This window comes from Hemiscyllium ocellatum, chromosome 18 (assembly GCF_020745735.1).
Source record: "Hemiscyllium ocellatum isolate sHemOce1 chromosome 18, sHemOce1.pat.X.cur, whole genome shotgun sequence".
Lineage (NCBI taxonomy): Eukaryota > Metazoa > Chordata > Chondrichthyes > Orectolobiformes > Hemiscylliidae > Hemiscyllium > Hemiscyllium ocellatum.
In genome coordinates, this window is record NC_083418.1 from 54,718,592 (window position 1) to 54,739,488 (window position 20,897).

At 41.3% G+C, this 20,897-nt stretch overlaps 1 protein-coding gene across 1 annotated transcript in view; it reads right to left on the minus strand.

Annotated features, from left to right (window-relative positions):
- Positions 1–19,783: 19,783 nt before the first annotated feature.
- Positions 19,784–20,897, minus strand: part of syt9b (synaptotagmin IXb) — a 90,810-nt gene continuing 89,696 nt past the window's right edge. Inside the window, exon 7 of the mRNA XM_060838655.1 lies at positions 19,784–19,858. Within this exon, the coding sequence (XP_060694638.1) occupies positions 19,784–19,858 (75 nt within the window). The remainder of the gene's footprint in view (positions 19,859–20,897) is intronic.

The following is a 20,897-nucleotide window of genomic DNA, read 5'->3' on the forward strand; positions in this document are numbered from 1 at the left end:
ACGTTCTCCCCGTGTCTGCATGGGTTTCCTTCGGGTGCTCCGGTTTCCTCCCACAATCCAAAGGTGTGCAGGTTAGGTGAATTAGCCATGTTAAATTGCCTGTAGTGTTGGGTGCATTAGTCAGGGGTAAATGTAGGGGAATGATTCTGGGTGGGTTGGCCTTCGGAGGGCCGGTGTGGACTTGTTGGGCTGAAGGGCCTGTTTCCACACTGTATGTAATCTAAAAAAAACTCCATCCCATTCTCTCAATTCCTCTGCATCTGCTCGGATGAGGAGACATTCTACTCTCAAACATCCCAAGATGTCCACCTATTTTGAACAATGTATTTTTTCACCCCTTCTGTCATCCAGACAGCCCTCCACTGCACCAACTCCATTCCCCATTCCACTGCTCTAAATTCCGTCCCCAAATACAATAAAGACAGAGTCCCTTTGTCCTCATCTACCACCCCACCAGTTTCAGTATGCAACGTATCATCCTTAAACACTCCTGCCAACTCAACTAGACCCTACCACCAGGAACATCTTCCCCTCCCCGCCCCTCTCTGCCTTCTGCAAGGACCATTCCCTTTTACAGTCCTTGGTTTGCACCACTCTCCCCACCAACCTCCCTGAACAACCAGGTACCTTCCCCTGCAACCAGAAAGGATGCAAACCCTGCTGGTACGCCACTCCCTTCACCTCCATCCAGAGGCCCAACACTTCGAGATGAGATAGAGGTTCACCTGCCTCTCTTCCAACCTAGTTTACTGCATCAGGAGCTTCCGATATGGTCTTCTCTACATCAGGGAGACTAAATGTAAACTTAGAGAACAGTTCACTGAGGATCTCAGCTGGACCCACAGAAGCCGACCAGACCTCCCAGTCACTGCCCATTTTAATTCCCTTTCCCACTTCCTTTCCGACATGACCATCCTTGGCCTCCTCCATTGCCACAATGAACCAAACCACAAATTGGAGGAACAACACCTCACCTTCCATTTGGGCAGCCTACAGACCAGAGGACTCAACATTGAGTTCTCCAATTTCAAATAGCTTCTCTTCCCTTCCCCTGAATCTCTTCCCAGCCCCATCCACTCCTCCAAACTGGATTCATTCCTCCCACTGACCAACAAGTTGTAACTTCTACCTGTTTTTACCTATCCCAACTTCACTACCCTGTCACGATCTGCAGCTCTCCTTGCACCCACCCCAGTCCTGAAGAATGGTTACATCTGAAATGTCAACTTCTCCACCGCCTGATGTTGCCTGGTTTATTGTGTTCTTCCAGCCTTCTGCTCATCTACCTTGGATTGCAGCATCTGCAGTTTCTTTTCTATAACCAGGGTACTAGGGATAGTATTTCTGCTCTTCTTTGAAATAGTGCCAAGGCTTCTTCTATATCCACTTGAGAGGATAGACAGGGTCACAGTTAACATTTCATCCCAGAGATTATAATCCCTACATTTTAGCTGTTTTGTAGTTGTATCCTGAAATGCCAACCTAGGTGTTTTTTTGCTCATGTCCTAGTATGAAACTTAAACCCAGAGAGTTGTGACTCAAGGGGAAGATACTGTGAACTGTGCCACAGCTGAATACATTGATTCATTGCCTGAAATTTACTGGCATCTAAAACAACACATTGATCTGTAAAATTTCCTGGAACTATAGTTACCTGGATCTGCCGAGTTAGAACAGTACAGGTTTCACTTAAAGTTGCAGACACCAATTCATCACACTGACAGTAACCACACCCAGTGCCAAAGAATATCCAATAATACAGTTCAATCCCCAGAAATCCATCAATCTCACTTTGATGATGATTTTCTTTTCACTGGATTAGCAGTAATGGGCCATTAGCACTTCCTCCATTGAAAGCTCATACAGTACAATGGATTATTGGCTGCATGTACATTAAACATTATCGCAAACCAGCTGATTGATCCTGGAATCCTGCATTGCTTAACTGATTTGATTGTCAACTCTTCCTGTTGATCAGTAATTATTCCTCGCTTGGTAAGAAAATTACATGATGATGCAGAAACAGATGATTGTTGTATTAAAGTTTAATTTCTCCAAACTTCTTATCATGTGTACTGAGCCTTTTGTTTTCTTTAGTTTAGAAAAGCCCTGTTTATTCTGCTCACTGACAGCTGAATGTTCCTGCATTTTGAATCCTCATGCTATATTGCACAGTGGGCTCTCTATCCTTTCATGCACCCACCAGAATAATCACATGGTATCTAGAACATCATTTGCTGCTTTTATCTCGCCTAAATATATGAACATGCAACCTTGCTTGTTTGGATAAAAACAGATGGTCCATTATGATTTCACCTCACTATGATGGGTAAACGATTGTGCCTAAGTACTTGCCACCCTTCCATCATTCCACAGCTGTGGAATATTCTAGGAAAGGCAGAATGTCAGAGAAAAACATTAATATGGGGAAATGTGCCCTGAAACTTTTTCCCCACCCCTCCTCCCCACTCAGACAATTGAAACTAGCCCAGCATATCCGAAGGGCCAAGTGTTATCTATAAAGACACTTACCTTCAATTTGAGGTTATCACTTCCCCAGACAGGAAGAAGCTCTTTTGACTCTTGGAATGAGACAGAGAGTCAGCACTCACCATCTATCTTTCATTCCAGAGGCTCATTACTCTCCTGGAGAAATGCACACATAGTAATGGGGAGATTGTCATGTAATGATAACAGCACTGGCCTAGCCAGCTAGAGACTCAAACTAATGCACTGCGACACGGACTCCTATCCAACCATAGACGCCAGTGGAAGTTAATTCAGTTAATCATTCTGGAGTATAAAATTTATGTCAGTGATGGTGACTTTAACAAATATCAGTGATTGTTGCAAAAACCCACCCGGATCATTGATGCCCTGCAGGCAATGAAATCTGCTGAACTGTGACTCCAGATCCACAGCAATGTGGTTGACTCAACTGAATCTCTGAAACCGTTCAATTTTGAGGGCAATTAGGAATGGGCACATCCTACAAAAGAATTTTTTTAAAAAAAGCTTATTTGGTATGAGTGCACTTCATACAATTTCAGAACTGGGTAGTGTTTGGCTTAGGAGAAAGTGAGGTCTGCAGATGCTGGAGATCAGAGCTGAAAATGTGTTGCTGGAAAAGCGCAGCAGGTCAGGCAGCATCCAAGGAACAGGAGATTCGACGTTTTGGGCATAAGCCCTTCTTCAGGAATTCCTGAAGAAGGGCTTATGCCCAAAACGTCGATTCTCCTGTTCCTTGGATGCTGCCTGACCTGCTGCGCTTTTCCAGCAACACATTTTCAGCTAGTGTTTGGTTTAGTGCCAGTGAAGATGTTAGAATTTAAAGCAAAATTAAGCTGAATCAGTATTATCTCATAAAGTAGCCACGTGTGGGTAATTTGTGTGACATACTGTATTTCATCCAAAAAATGCAGCACACCCAGAAGCCTTTCATCCAGTTGCATCACTATGATTTCTGATTGGCAAATGAGTAGTAGACATTGTGCTTGATCATATTTTCTCAAAACTCATTTGTATACATTGCATTGGTCTATTTGTTGGTAAAATGGAAAGTTTAAAAAAAAGCACGGTGAGAGTTTTTTGATTGGTTTGCTCTTTTACTTATGTACTGAATTTTGGGACATGTTACTTTAAGTCAATATGCAAAGCATCTCCTGGTAGATTTATTGCATGGGGTTAAGATGGTGTCACTGTAGGGTTTCTATTATCATACAGATATTTAAGATTGATCTGTGCTATTCACTTAAAGAGGCATCCAATTGGTTCTCCACTGCTCTGCTATATTGCTACGTCCCAGCAAATGTTTCCCTTTGAAGCACTTATCTAATTCTCATGTAGATTGATACTATTGAACCACTTCCATCAATCTTTTAGTCAGAGCATTCTAAATCATAACTCCCAGCATAAAAATTCTTTTTGTCTACCTTTGGTCATTTTGCAAACTATTTTAATTTGTATCTCTTTGTTTTAGTCTTGCTGTCCATTTTTTATTTATTCATGGGAGGTAGGCATCACTATTGCCCATTCCTAATTGCTATTGAGAAGATAATGGTGAGCTAATATCTCTAACAGCATATCCTTGAGGTGTGGGGGCACACGCTGTGCTACCAGGGAGGGAGTTCTTGGAATTTAACTCAGCAATAGTGAAGGAACGCTAAAATAATAGTCAGACTGGTGAGTGATGTGGAGCATAACTTGCAGCTGGTAGCATTCCCATGCATCTTTTGCCCTTGCTCTTCAAGGTGGCAGATGTTGCTTATTTAAAAGTTACAGGCAAAGGATCCTTGGTGATTTAATGCAATGCATCTTGGAGATGGAATACACTGCTGCCACTGTGCATCAGAGAAAGAAGCAATGAACGTTTAAACTGGTGAATGGGTCAATCACACAGGTTTCTTTGTCCTACGTGGTGTTGACCTTCGTGGTGTTGAAGCTGCATTCGTCCAGTCAAGTGGGGAGAATGCCATCACTCTCCTGACTTGTGTCTTGTATTGCTTTGAGGAGACAGGAGATGAGTTATTCACCTCAGAGTTCACAGAATCTGATCGGCTCATGTCATCAAAGTGAGCTGAAACTTATATCTCTTTGGTGAGATGTTGGTTTCGTTAAGTTTCAGCTGACAGCGGCAGCTCACTGGCACCTTCCCCTGGCATCCATGATGGCTAGCATTCCTCAACATCTCAGGGATGCTGTGTGGGCAGGAACAACTTGCACCCTCCATCCATGAATGTCAGCACTGCCACAGCACCAGCCTTGCCAGCTCATTGTGGCCTGTCTCAGACTAACCTGTGTTTGGTTCATAACTGCACTTTGGACCTCACTGGCATTTCATATTGCAGAGTTGCTGCCAGGCTACTCTCCTTCGATCAGTCAGGGAATGCCACCATAATCAGTCAAGGGCATCATTCAATTTCAGTCCAGAGGTTGTGTGCCACGTGCAACCAGGCAGATGATTACTGGCAACAATTGGGAGCTGCCCAGAAGTCAGTCAGAGGCAACATTCCACCTCAACTGTGCAGCTGCATGCATGTGTATAGGTGAATGTTCCTCCCTGTCATGGTGCCATTCCAATTGTCTGCCTGGGTAGTGCCAACCTGTAGTGATGGGGCTACTAGTCCAACACTGCTGCTGGCCCTACAACTGGACCAGGGAACCTGCCTGCCGTCACCAATAAATTAAACAAGGAAATTCATTTGAAACTTCTTTATCAAGGAATTCATGAGAATGTGCAAAGTGCTACAGCTGAGTCATTGAGGTGAATGGTGTGGATGCATTTAAGGTTGAGCCAAAAAATGCAAGGTGAAAGGACTGGAAGGTGTTCTAATGAAAGGTCACAATTAAATCTTTTTTCTCTCTTTCTCTCTTTCTCAATTTGTGCCGCCAATTTGCTGAATTTGCTGAATTTTCTGAGCATTTGCCCTTTTCAGATCAGATTTTGATTACCCACCTTATATTGCTTTTGTACAATATGTACAAAACATATTGTAATGATGGGATGAAGCACAGAGAGAGCAGGCTGCTGTACAGCAAAAGCAACAACATGGACCAGTTGAGCTGAATGGCCTGTTTCTATGCTGTAAATAATTTGCAAGCTAATGAATAAAACTGAAGAGCTTAGTACAACCACCTGTAAAGACGAGAAGCCAATTAAGTTTGTGTCAAAACTGTCTCTTTTATTAGGAACTGAGTTTCTTTTTACATATCGCATGTTTATAAAGGATAAATCACAGTACATTTAAATTGCCATTTGTGTTAATATTAAGAAAACAGAATCCCCCATCTCCCTAAAAATGAATATCACCAAAACCTGGATGAATGCAATAACGTGATGCCACATTTGTCTCAGGAGTAGAAATTGCACCTCTTGTTACTATAAATAAAACATGCATATCCTGTATTAAAATAATTTTGGCTTCATTTCATCAGACGTGTGTTTGATGTTGCTATAATTAAGAGACAGACCAAATAATACAGTCACATATTAGGACCAATTAAAATAAACACTGGTGTCAGAACTCATTCTGGTCCTGGTGAACCTAGAACTTGTCAAAACCACAGGGCTCACAGATTGCTCAGGGAGTGATCTGGTGTCACACAAAATAATATATATATTCAATAAAATGAATGCCCAACCAGCATGCAACTGAATACAATGTCTCCATGCATGGAAAATTAAAACAGCAAGAGAGATAGAGAGAGAAAGAGAGAGAGAAACCAATTTTTAAATTAGGTATTTGTCCCAGTTTTTCAAGTCTTTCCTGATTCCGAATCTTCAGGAATGGTTGTGATTGGGATCCTGTTAGGCTCCTCGGCATGTTGGGCTGGAGGCGTGGCAGTTTTCCTTCTTCTCAAGGAGATGGTGGCGCTTTTAGAGAGTGGTAGGACCCTTGGCTGCCAACACAAGCTTGTCTTTGCCACTGCATTATAAACACACATAGGCAAAAAAAAACTCACAAACATTAACATCAAATTAATTAAGAAAGAAAACATGCATCCAGATGCGGTGAATAGAAAATGTCAAGTTCTTCTAACTCTTCATTGTTGTTTCCACCTCTAGCTCATTTGTGGTTGCTGTTTCTAATAACATGGATATAAGTGGTCTAAAGATAGCAGTAACTTACATTTCTATAAAAATCATTGCGTCAATGCTTCTTGAATCCTAAATTATAGAAAGAACCCATTCAGCCCATTTTCATCCCACTTCCCCCAACTGTTTTCCCATAACCCTTTAATTTATCCAATTCCCTCTTGAAAGTTTCATTTGAATTTGCTTCAGTATTGTTTCGGATTGTAAGAGTTCACTGTGCCTCATGCAGTGCTCCCTAAGTACTGTATCGGGTGTATTAGCTTGGATTACATATCAAGTCTTTGGAGAGGGACGTAAATCCAGTACATCCCCACTCAAAGACAAGAGTGTGCTCCTCATTGATACCTAGAGGTGAGATTGGAGGTCAAAGGTATGGAAGACAAACACCAGGACATAAACGGATGACTCTATTGTTTCCTCAGTACAATTTCTATGCTTATAATCTGACGTATATAACAAGGACATAGTCATTTACCCCTGTCTCCAGAGAGGGTATTGTACCATGAACAGGGTATTGTACCAGAGAGGGTATTGTACCAGGTGGTATGAATTGACTCAATTCCTGTCCCCACTATCTGTAGATTTTGTGAATGGTCGGTTGTGTATTGCAAATCAAAAACTTTCCAGGCAAACAGCAACAATGTGAGGGGCTAGCAGTGAGGTGAAATGTCTCAATGGTCTGAGCCAAGGCCCGTGCTAACGAGACTCAGTAAACAAACTACAATTAAGAATAATAGCTTAAGATTGAGATTACTTGCAGGAGACCACTGGGATGTAAAGAAGCATGGTACAGGTGATCTACTTAGGGCACTATTGATAAGGTCAGAATAGGGTACTGGAGGTAAAGGATGGGTAGGAGTGACTACAAACAGTGCAAAGTTGGCTTTTTAAAAACCTTCAAGATCTTGATAGTTATATACACTCTATATCCCTTCAAGCGTATTTATATCTATTACAACAATGCATGACTCCCATAACATGATATAAGGTCTTGCAAAGGCCAAAACTAAGTCTGTTTGAACTCAACACTGATTTCTAACGGCCCTGCTGAGTACAGATTACTCTCCTGTATGAATTATGTCCCTTCCTCTTCCTGCTGCTGGGGGAAATAAAGAGTCTGCTTTAAATGTAAGTCGGTTTTTTCACACTTGGTCCTGCCTGCTAGTTTTAAAGGTTCATGGAGACAAAAAGACTTCTTAAGAATCCGGCCTTATGGCACTATTTATAAACCCCATAACGCATTTTTGCTGCATTATTAATCAATCTTGCCACATTCAAAAATATGTGGAAAAATCCCCATTTCCTACACCTCCTTTAAAGTTAGATTGATAGACTCCTTACAGTAAGGACAGAGGCCATTTATCCCAATCATTTAGCCTGCAATCTTTGGATTGTGAGAGGAAACCAGAGCATCTGTGCAGACCCATGCAGACACAGAACGTGCAAACTCCACACAGATAGTCACCCAAAACTGGAATGGAGCCCAGATCCCTAGCATTGTGAGGCAACAGCGCTAACCACTGTGCCTCCCAATTAATTAATTTCATATTGCTGTTATTATTTTATATTACAGACTAGCTGTCCAGCCAACTGAGCTTACCAACTCCCAAAGTTGTACCGTTTGGCATGCATTGTTTCCTTTCATTCATCCTGCAAAAAAAATCATCTAACACTTTTGAATTGAGTTTCATCTGCTCCATAATTGTCCACTTTTTCTAGCCTGAATATGTCCTCTTGAACTCAATAAACGCTTCCTTGCTGTCCACATTTCCAAAATTGTCATCTGCAAATTTAGAAATTATGCTCTGTATCTCCAAGTCCAAGACATTAATATCTATCAAAAACAGCCTGTGCTGTACTATAGGGAATTTCCCTGGTTACATCCATCCAGTCTGAAAAACACGCATGCAACGCTCTCTAGTTTCTCTCGCTTAACAATTTTGTAGCCATGCTACTGTCATTCATGTTTTCTCATTTTCTTTTTCAATTTACAAGTTATATAAAAAGGAAATAAATGCTTGGTATTTCCGTAGCATCTTTCAGAACCGTGTGGGCGGCACGGTGGCACAGTGGTTAGCACTGCTGTCTCACAGCGCCTGAGACCCGGGTTCAATTCCCGCCACAGTGACTGACTGTGTGGAGTTTGCACATTCTCCCCGTATCTGCGTGGGTTTCCTCCGGGTGCTCTGGTTTCCTGCCACAGTCCAAAGATGTGCGGGTCAGGTGAATTGGCCATGCTAAATTGCCCGTAGTGTTAGGTAAGGGGTAAATGTAGGGGTATGGGTGGGTTGCGCTTCGGCGGGTCGATGTGGACTTGTTGGGCTGAAAGGCCTGTTTCCACACTGTAAGTAATCTAATCTAATCTAGGGAACTTAGAACTTTGCAGATAACACTTGCACCTTTGTAAAGTGGGAAACATAGCAGCTGATTTGTACACCATGAGCTTCCACTAACAGCAGACTGTCAGCATCACAAAAACAGATAATTCAATATTCCAAAACATTACAATAGTCACTGCATTTCAAAAGTTCTTCATTGGTCAAGATGTCTCATAGTCATGAGCTGGTATACAAATGAAACTTTTTCTGTATTTTTAATGTGGTTAACATCACATTTGCCTACATTTGAAATTCATTTGCCACATTTTTGCCCATTCGCTTAGAGTCATAGCGCTGTACAGCATGGAAACAGACCCTTTGGTCCAGCTCGTCCATGCCAACCAGATATCCTAAATAAGTCTAACTGTATTTGCCAGCTTTTGGCCCATACCCCTTGAAACCCTTCCTACTCATTTACCCATCTAGATGCCTTTAATTGTTGTATTTATACCCGCCTCCACCTCCTCCTCTGACAGCTCATACTATACAGGCACAATCCTCTGTGTGAAATATTTGCTTCTCAGGTCTTTACTAAATCTCTCCCCTTTCACCTTAAACATATATCCTCTCATTCTGGACTTCCCTACCCTGGGAAAAAGATCTTGATTATTCATCCTATCCATGTCCCTCATGATTTTAGAAACCTCTATAAGGTCAGCCTTCAGCCTCTGATGATCTAGGGAAAACAACCCCAGCCTATTCAGCCTCTCACTGTAGCTCAAACCCTCCAACCCTCACATCATCCTTATAAATATCTTCAGAACCCTTTCAGGTTTCACAATATTCTTTCTATAGCAGTTTAATCTATCAATTTGTGTATAATTTTACTTTACCATCTTCACTGCTTATAATGCCACTTATCTTTGTGGCATGGGCAAATTTGTACATGTCTAAGTTGTTGATAAATGTGTTGAATTATTGAGGCCCCTTCTGGTAGAATAATACTATTCACATCACACCAATTAGTGTAGCTGCCCTTTATTGCTGCTCTCTGTCTTCTGCTGCTCAACCAACTTTCTAACCGGATCAATACTTTGCCTTCAGTTATTTTGATTTCACTTTTAGAACAACATTCGCTTATGAGGGACTTTGCCAATATGTGTACCTTTGATCGATATCAATTAGAACGTCAATAAGAAACAAATCCTTTAGATGTACAAAAGGCATCTCACCTTGGGACTCTGAATCAGCCAGAGGTGTAAATATAGGTCAAATCAAATCCAGTGGAAACACATTACAAAAATTAAAGGGTTAATGGATGAATAATACCCTGACTGTTACCTATTGCTTTTATCACATCAGAACCCTGTGAAGTGGAAGCATGAAACTTCTGTCACCTAAGTCCCAATAGGACACCACATATTCACAGTGAAAACAACTGATGATGAGGAGGAAAAAAGGGGAAAAAAAAGTGTCCCATTACTCATCTGCAGCATTTCAGTGTACAGAACATGGAAAAGAGAAGTTATGTAGAACTGAATAGAATCTAAAGCATAAAATCAAGCCTGTTTATGCTGCTATTTATGTGCCATATGAGCATCCTCTTGCACATAGCCAGTCCACCAGCAGGAATACACGCATGTTTAAAAAATAAGTCAACATTTAGAAGCAAAAATTGCTCGTGGTGGATAATACTTAGAAATTGGCCAAACGTTGCTTCACAGCATTCCACTGAACATATGAACCTTGATGTGCATGCATCAAGCAACATCTTCAATACACTGACAATACACCATATAATAAGTACTTGTCTACAGACTAGAAATGTTAATATGCCTACAGAGTTGAGCCACTATGTCCCACATTCCTTGTGGATGTTAATCCCAGAGAATCCTATTTTTAACTTAAATAAAACTAACTTCACATAGCCAGGATCTTCCTCTTTGAAAATCCTTTCATGTTTTAGTGGACTATTCATGGAAGTTTTACTTGAGAAAGCATTAAAACCAGGATGAGGTATTTTGTGAAAATCTTTGTCACCATGATGGTTGGGTTTTTATGAAATGCACTTTTCAGTTCAGAGCAGCAAAAATGAACAAGAAAGCAGGAGTTAACTGCACAGCAGAAGTTCGCTGGGATTTGTTGGTGTGATAATTTAAGGAAAGGTGCTGGGTTCTGGCATTTGTCGTAAGTTCATTTGGAAGCATTGACTCAGCTTAAAAGGGAAGTAAGTTACCAATATTTGTAAATTTTCACATTAGAATAAACTACTAAAAATAAATAATTGAGCATTTGCCATTTTCTCCACCAACACAGGCTCAGGTCAAACCAAAGTTTAGAGATAGGTGAAATTTACAAACATAGAAATTGCTGGAGAAATCCATTAAGTCTGGCAGAATCTGTGGAGAGAAAAACAAAATTAACATTCAAATTCAGTGACCTTTAATTAGATCTGACAATAGCTAGTAATTCTGCTGATGACAGGGTCGGAGTGGGGTGGGGAATGGTGATGGGGAAGGTAGAATGGGTATTAAGTGACTACCGCACATGGAGATGGAGACAAGAGACAGAGAGAGAAAAGGGGATAGGCAAACGGCTGACTGATGATAAACCAAGAATGAAAGTTAGGGCAGCACGGTGGCACAGTGGTCAGCACTGCTGCCTTGCAGCGCCAAAGACCTGGGTTCAATTCCCGCCTCAGGCAACTCTCTGAGTAGAGTTTGCACATTCTCCCCGTGTCTAGGTGGGTTTCCTCCGGGTGCTCCGGCTTCCTCCCACAGTCCAAAAATGTGCAGGTTAGGTGAATTGGCCATGCTAAATTGCCTGTAGTGTTAGGTGAAGGGGTAAATATAGGGGAATGGGTCTGGGTGGATTACTCTTCGGAGGGTCAGTGTGGACTTGTTGGGCCGAAGAGCCTGTTTCCTCATTGTAAGTAATCTAATCTAAAAAAGTTGTGTAGGGTGCTAATGAGAAGGGTGAATAGTTGAAAATGGGTTGGCTGTGCAGGGAGCAACCCTACAAGATAGGACCTAGTGAGTTAAAGGTAGGGTAACCAAATGGAGGAGGACGATCATGTTCTAAAATTGATAAATTCATAATAAGGGTATAATATGCCTAGGTGGAAGATGAGGCTTTGTTCCTCCATCTTGCACTGATCCTCACTGGAGCACTGCAGCAGAAGTCTGAGACAGAAATGTTGACAGGGACACATGATGTTGTGTTGAAGTGGCAGGCAACTGAAAGCTTAAGGTCATTTTACAGATGATGTGTGACAAAGCAGTCACCCAGTCTGTATCTTGCCTCCCTAGTCTACAGGAAACCACATTGCGAGTAGTGAATACAGTAGACTAGATTGAATGAAGTGCAGGTGACTCACTACTTCACTTGGCAGGTGTATCCAAGGCCTTGGATGGTGAGGAGAGACTTTGTTGCACCTTCCCCAGATTAGGCAGAAGTTGCCATGGGATGTGGGGACTTGTTGGGGGTGAAGGAGGAGTGGACAAGGGTATCCTGGAAGGAACGATCCCTGTCAAGGGAGAGGGGACGAATATGTGTCTGATGATGTTATTTGTCTCAAAGCAATGGAAAGGGTAGCTTCTGATCCTTTGAATAGATACTAGTGGGGTTGAAAGTGAATGGAAGGACAGTGAGCTTGGAAAGCAGGGAATTGATCAGAATTAGCTGAGGGCCATGTCAATCATGGCATTGGGAATCCTCAGCTGGGGAAAAAGGTGGACATTTCTGAGGTAACCTGATGGAAGATGTTTAATCAGAACAGATGTGAGGGGGACAAGGAAACTGGGTGAAGCATAGTGCGAAGATATATAGTCAAGGTAACTGTGGGAGTCAATGGACTTGTAATGGATATCGGCGGCTACCTAACCCCGCAAACGGAAACAAGGTGCTGAAGAAGGGAAGAGAGTTAGAGCACAGATGCTCCACAATTCATATCAGCCCTGATGAAGAATCATCTAGTTTCAAAATGTTAGCTTGTTCTCGCTCCATGCATGCTGCCTGAACCACTGTGACCTCCAGCATTTGTTGTTTTCAGATAAGAGAGAAGCCAGAGACAGATCAAGTGGAGGTGAGAGCAGGGTGGAAATTGGAAGCAAAATTCTTCTAGTTCAAATTGAGAGGGACTTAAGAAAGAGCTATGGGGGGGGGGGAAGATTCCAAGTAGGACAATATGGACTTTAGCAAGGTGTTCAACAAGGTTCCATATGCTATGCTTGTTAGCAAAGTTAGATCAGATGGAATGCAGGGGAGCTAGCCAATTGGATTCAAAATTGACTTGAAGGTAGAAGACAGAGGGTGATGGTAGAGCATTATTTTTCAGATTGGAAGCCTGAGACCAGCGGGATGCCACAAGGATCGATGCTGCTTTTCATCATTTATATAAATGATTTGGATGTGAATATAGGAGATACGGTTAGTAAGTTTTCAGATGACACTGAAATTGGTGGTGTTGTAGACAGGGAAGAAGGTTATCTCATAGTACAATGGGACCTTGATCAGATGAGCCAATGGGCCAAGGAATGGCAGATGGAGTTTGCTTTACATAAGTATGAGGTTTTGCTTTTGGTAAGGCAAATCAGGGCAGGAATTATATAGTTAATAGTAGGGCCCCAGGGAGTGTTACTGAACAAAGGTACTGAAAGGTGCAAGTGCATTGTTCCTTGACAGTGGAGTTGCAGGAAGACAGGGTGATGAAGAAGGTGTTTGATATGCTTGCTTTCATTGATCAGTGCATTGAATATAGGAGTTGGGACGTCATGTTGCAGCTGTACAGGACATTGGTGAGGTTACTTTTAGAATACAGCATTCAATTCCGGTTCACCTGCTATGGGAAAGATGTTGTTAAACTTGAAAGAATTCAGAAAAAAATTTCAAGAATGCTGCTAAGGTTGGAGGGTTTGAGTTACAGGGAGAGGCTGAATCAGCTGGGGCTACTTTTTCCCTGGAGCATCAGAGGTTGAGGGGTGTCCTTATAGAGGTCTATAAAACCATGAGGGTCATGGATAGAGTAAAGAGAAAAGGTCTTTTTCCAGAGGAGTCCAGAATGAGAGGGCATAGGTTTCAGGTGGAAGGCAAAAAGATTTAAAAGACACCCAAGGGGCAAATTTTTCACACAGAGTGATGCCTGCATAAAACAAGCTGCCAGAGGAAGGGTGGAGGCTGGTATAATTTAAAACGCATCTGGATGGGTAAATGAATAGGAATGGTTTAGAGGGGTATGTGCCAAATGCTGGCAAATGGGACTCGATCAGTTTTGGATATCAAGTTGGCATGGATGAGTTGGTTCGAAGGGTCTGTTTCCATGCAGTGTAGATCTATGACGCTATGACTGGAACAAGGAATGTTCCATATAAGCCACAAAGAGACAGGCTTAAGTAGGTCCAATTGTACCCATGGCCACATCTTTGGCCTGAAGAGAGTGAGAGGAATTGAAGGTGAAGTATAGACAAGATTGAATGGGGGGGAGCGTGATGGATGGGCACAGTTCAGGCCTTCTCTCAAGGAAGAAGCAGAAAGTCCTCAGACCATCTTGATTGAGGATGGATGTGTAGAGGGACTGCTTATTCCTGGTGAAAGGCAGGCACTGGTGCCCGCAAACTGGACATTTTGAGAATGATGTAACGCATAAGATGAATTGCGGACATAAGGAGCTGGACAAGGGAAGAGAAAAAAATCGAGCCACCTATTTAAAACTGAGGTCAGTATCAATTTGTTGATTCAGACAGTGCCATATCTTCCCCTTAAAGGGTAATGAATGTTCAGTCAATTCAAAACTGAGATCGATAGATCTCTGTGCATTAAAGGAGTCAAGTGATATGGGTAAAATGAAGGGGAACATTGAGTTGATGTCAAAATTCAGCCTTGATCATATTGATTGGGGGAGCAGGGTTAGAATTTACTCCTACTCCCATTTCTTATGCTCTTGCATAACAAGTTATATTTTCTGAATGGCCTGGGGCCAGATTGTCTAATTAGCGCAGATTCTGTAGACATTGAGCAGATTTAGTGAAGCCAAAGATCTGTGAGGCATCTAATTGAACCATCACACATTCGAACCTTTACAGTCACCAATATATTCATGCCATCTGGGTTGGAACTGACCCCATAATTCATTAACTTTATTGTGGAAACCAATCAGCCTCATGACGCTTACAGAAAATCACTTGGTTTGCAATCATTCTCAAATGATTGAAAATGTGTATATTTTATGATTTGCATCAGTGAATAATATTCAAGCTTTACAGTATTCAAGTTTTCATTGGTAGCTGCATGAGTAATCAAAGGGACACAGAATAATGTAATTAACAAAAGAACCAAAGACAATTTGAAGAGAGGTTTTTGACATAAACATTATGATGACATAGAATGCATAACCTGAAAGAGTGGTGGAAGCAAAATCATTAATAGTGTTCAAAAGAGACAGAAATATTTGAAAGAAAATAATCTGTATGAAGAAAAAGTGGGGCAGTGGGACTAATTGGATAGCACTTTAGTAGGAAGAATAGGCTGAATAGACTCCTTGTAGGAAATAAGATGTCATGAATTTAAGTTGGTTGCTTCATGCACATTGCAATTTATGAAAAACATTATTTAGCTTCCATTAAGATGATCAGAGATGATCCTCTATTTTTTCAATCATTCAACAGGTTTGACAAGTTTGGGGGAGATGAACATATTATTTAGTTCAGTACTTTTGAACTTCTGCACAAGTAGACTGGCTTTATCCAGCTGAGGAGCATCTCTCTTTCACTTCTCAGACATTGCCAGACTTGTTGAGTTTATCCAGCATTCTCTGTGTTTGATTCAGATTTTTAGTACCTCCACTATTTTGCCTTTGTTTGTTAAAACTAGGTGCGAAAAGTAGACATACAAATGTTGACACATACGGGGGTTTCTAGTACATTATCAACACTCAACTCACATTCACATCTGTCATTTTAAAGCAGTTGTTACATCGTTTATTGATGTGGAGGTGCTGGTGTTGGACTGGGTGGACAAGGTCAGAAATCACATGATACCAGGTTATAGGCCAACAGGTTTGTTTAAAATCACAAGCTTTCAGAATGCTGCTCCTTCATTATCTGACAAAGGAGCAGTGCTCTGAAAGCTTGTGATTTCAAATAAACCTGTTGGACCAAAACCTGTTGTCATGTGACTTATAAAGTCATAGAAATGTAAAGCACAGAAACAGACTTGTTGGTCCAACTCGTCCATGCCGAACAGATATCCCAACCCAATCTAGTCCCACTGCCAGCACTTGGCCCATATCCTTCTAAACTCTTCCTATTCATATACCCATCCAGATGCCTTTTAAATGTTGCAATTGTACTAGCCTCCACCACTTCCACTGGCAGCTCATTCCATACATATACCACCCTCTGAGTGAAAAGGTTGCCCCTTAGGTCTCTTTTATATCCTTCCCCTCTCACCTAAACCTCTACCCTCTAGTTCTAGACTCCCCCACCCCAGGGAAAAGATTTTGTCTATTTATCCTATCCAAGCCCCTCATGATTTTATAAACGTCTGTAGGGTCACCCCTCAGCCTCCAACGCTCCAGGGAAAACAGCCCTTGCTTATTCAACCTCTCCTGATAGCTCAAATCCTCCAACCCTGGCAACATCCTTGTAAATCTTTTCTGAACCTTTTCAGGTTTCACAACTTTCCGATAGGAAGGAGACCAGAATTCTGACATTATTTATTGATTAATGGCTCCATTATCAAAGGAGGAGTCATGGACACTATAAACCCTGAAGGAGGCCGTTCTGTTCATGAGCCCTGTGCTGCTGGTAGTTCCTCAGATTGCGTTGTCTTGTCTAATCTCATTTACCAGTCCTTTCCCGATGACCTTTTGTATTGTTTTTCATGTATCACCCAATTCCCTGTAAATTTATTTGAATAACACAAAATTTGTTGTTTTGAGGAATGGTATAATGTACCTAGATATTAAGACTTTTCCCCTTGAATGACAGCTCAAAATTCTTTTGCTGTCTCGTATTGGAAATGGGAGCTGATAACCTTGCAGCAAGAACAGCAGAATGTTTGGGAACTCTCAACAACAGGACTAACAGCTTTTCCCGTTAATAAATGATGAATGGCAGAAAAGGAACTGATTGTGTGAGAGTCATCAACTCAAAATGAAAAATAAAATGCAATGGGACAAGGGAATTAATTGAGACAGGAAAACAACAGGGACACAAGGAAAAAAAAAAGAAAATAATTTAATAAATGTGAATTATAAATTTTAAAAATCTCTAACAATTTTTTACCTATGGGAATAAAACATCATATATTACATCATTTCATTGTTAGGTTGAAGAATACAAACTCCTCATTCACACTGTGGAGAAACCACCTTAATGTACTGGGATGAGTTAAATGGCATTGAATTTGTAAATGGATCAATATCTTGAAATGCAGAGGGAGTTTGAGAGTGGGTTAGTGGCAGAGCAAGACAAGTCCCCTGACTTGTTATAATTCAGAATGCATAGCTTATTTAATCCTCACTATAAGTTGTTGGGTAATTCATCCATTAATAATAGTGAACACCTTTAGAGTTCCTTATTTTTTCAGCTAATTCAAATCTGTCATCTGTCTCTTACTGGACACTGATTGTAAAGCATTCCATGTCTATGTGAAGGAAAGAAATATTCTAATTTTCCTCCTTAGTATATGAATGGTATTGGTAAGTTTAAGTCTCTGATACTTCATGGTTTTTAACAAAAAGTCATTGTTAGAATTTGAGCGTTATTGGCAAAGTCAGAATCTATTGTCCATTCCTAATTGCCCTTCAGAATGAGACAGCGAACTGCTTCCTTGAACTGCTACAGTTCATGCATACTCATAGTACTGAGGGAAGGAGTTCCAGTATTTTGACCTACAAACAGTGAATCCCTGCAGTGTTGAAAGAGGCTACTTAGCTCATCAATTCCAAATCAACCCTTCGCACAGCATCAGACCAAATCCTACCTCATCCCCAAAACCCTATATTTGCCATAGCTAACCTACCTGGCCTGGTCACTATAGAATAATTTAACATGGGCTAATCCACCTAACCTACACATCTTTGGACTGTGAGAGGAAACTACAGCATCCAGTGGAAACTTATGCAGACTCTGAGTGAACGTGCCAACGTGCAAACTCCACACAGATAGCCACTCTCAAGGCTGGGATTAAACCTGGCAGCAGTGAGGCAGTGCTAACCACTAAATTTTTGTGCCCCCCAAAGAACAGCAATACAGTGAGTGGGATGGTGGCACAGTGGTTAGCACTGCTGCCTCACAGCGCCAGCGATCCGGATTAAATTCCCGACTCAGGCGACTAACTGTGTGGAGTTTGCACATTCTCCCCGTGTCTGCGTGGGTTTCCTCCAGGTGTTCCGGTTTCCTTCCACAGTCCAAAGATGTGCAGGTCAGGTGAATTGGCAATGCTAAATTGCCTGTAGTGTTCGATAAAGGGGTAAATGTAGGGGAATGGGTGGGTTGTGCTTTGGTGAGTCGGTATGGACTTGTTGGGCCGAAGGGCCTGTTTCCACACTGTAAGTAATTTAATCTAAATGTCAAACTTAGAATGATGTGTGACTTGGAGGGGAACTTGCAGGTGGTGACATTCTCATATATCTACTGTCTTTTCTCTTCTAGTGGGCAGAGTACAGAAGGTACCACTGATGGACTCTTAGTAAGTTGTTGCGGAATTCCTGCAAATGGTACTTATTGTTACAAATCCACTCACTAGTGTGATTAATAATTCACCAGTTACCTTCTCAAAACTTTCATAATTTTGAAGTCTTCCATTAAAAGCAAAACAAAGCAAGATTTGCATTTCAATAGCAATTGTAGTAACTACCAGACATTTCAAAGCATTTTATAGTAGCTAATTATGCATAGTTACTGCTGGAATATAACAAAATGGCAACCAATGTGCACACAACAAACTCTGCCAAACGGTTGTGTGATTGTATGAGATAATATGTTGCAGCGATGTTGATCCAAAAATCAGTATTGAGAGGACAACCTGGATAAGGCAACTGCCCCTATTTAAAATAATTTTTTACACTCATTTAAGAAGGTATATGCTACCTGAGTTGATTTCTAAACAGCACATCTGTTAGTGTAGTGATTTCTCAATTCAGTAGTGAAGTGTTAGAGTTGATGTTTTTGATGTTGATGTCTTGGAGTGGCACTTGAATCCAGAATGTTGCAACTTAGAAGCAAGAGTGCTACTGACCGAGTCACAGCAGTGACATTAGAGCCCTGCTGAAGAAAGCCCCAATATTGATTCATCACTTACAAGTTGCTGTTGTCTTGGTGACTTCTCACAGTCCCCTAACCATGGCTCAAATCAAGTGCCCAGAGTCATTCATATTACTCTAACTGTCATCGATAGTAAGAAGCTACAGAGAGTCATTAACACAACTCACTCCGTCACGCAAACCAGCCTTTCATCGTTTGACTCCATCTCTACTTCCTACTGCCTCAGGAAAGCACCAACATAATGAATGATATAAAAGTTTTAAAATTCTGGTTGAAAGTTTTGAAACTTTGCAAGTTTTAAAAGTATGAATTGATTCAAGAACAGTTCTTCTTTCCGCTATTATCAGATTTTTTAACATGCCTCTCAAATGTTAATTCTGATCTCTCTCTCTCTATCTCTCTCTCTCTATCTCTCTGCTCTCTCTCTCCACCTTCTCTGCAGCTATAACACTGTATTCTCCACTCTGTTCTGTTACCCTGGCGCACCTCGTATGGTACAATCTGTCTGTATAGCATGTGAAACAACACTTTACACTGTATCTTGGTACACGTGACAATAATAAATAATCAATTCAACATAATTTTTTTGTTTCAAATACAATGTATTATGTTAAAGCCTCAGAATTCTCTTTGCCCTTCTCTTGCTCTCTTGTACAGATCAAAGGCAAATCTTTCAATATCTGGAAAATTGTAAGAACACGTTAGATGTTTGTTCCTGTTAACCACAATAATTTAGTTAGTGTTTATCTTAAAGAAACCACAGAAAGTAATTATAGAATTTAGCAACCTTTATTAGTCAGAGTATTGAGTACAGGAGTTGGGAAGTGATGTTGTGGCTGTACAGAACATTGGGTAGGCCACTCCTGGAATATTGTGTGCAATTCTGGTCTTCTTCCTATTGGAAGGATGTTGTGAAATTTGAAAGGGTTCAGAAAAGATTTACAAGGATGTTGCCAAGGTTGAAGGATTTGAGCTACAGGGAGAGACTAAAAAGGCTGGGGCTGTTTTCCCTGGAGCATTGGAGGCTGAGGGGTGACCTTATAGAGGTTTATAAAATTATGAGGGGCATGGATAGGATAAATAGACAAAGTCTTTTCCCTGGGGTCAGGGAGTCCAGAACTAGAGGGTTTAGGTTTAGGATGAGAAGGGAAAATATGAAAGAGACCTAAGGGGCAACCTTTTCACAGAAAGGGTAATACGTGTATGGAATGGGCTGCCAGAGGAAGTGGTGGAGGCTTGTACAATTGCAATATTTAAAAGGCATCTGGATGGGTTCATGGTTAGGAAGAGCTTGAAGGGATATGGGCTGGGTGCTGGCAGGTGGGACTAGATTGGGTTGGGACATCTGTTCGGCATGGACGAGTTAGACGGAAGCGTCTGTATCCATGCTGTACATCTCTATGTCTCTGTGATTCTAATTCAGTCCTTAATGCAAAATTGTACAGCTGAAATTCAGACCATTCAGGTCAAACAATCCATTGAGGCATTTATATTCCCCATAGGCCTTCTTCCACTAGTCTTCATTTCATCACATGAACCAAATCATCTATTTATTTTCTCCTTCCCCATGCCATTATCTAGCCTTACCTTTAATGTATCAATGTTAATTACCACAAGTGCTTCATGTGATAATGAGTTCCACATTCTCACCTCTTCTTTGGTAAAAGAGTTCCTCCTAAATTTTCTCTTGGATCCTCGTGACTCCTTGTTTTGGTCATC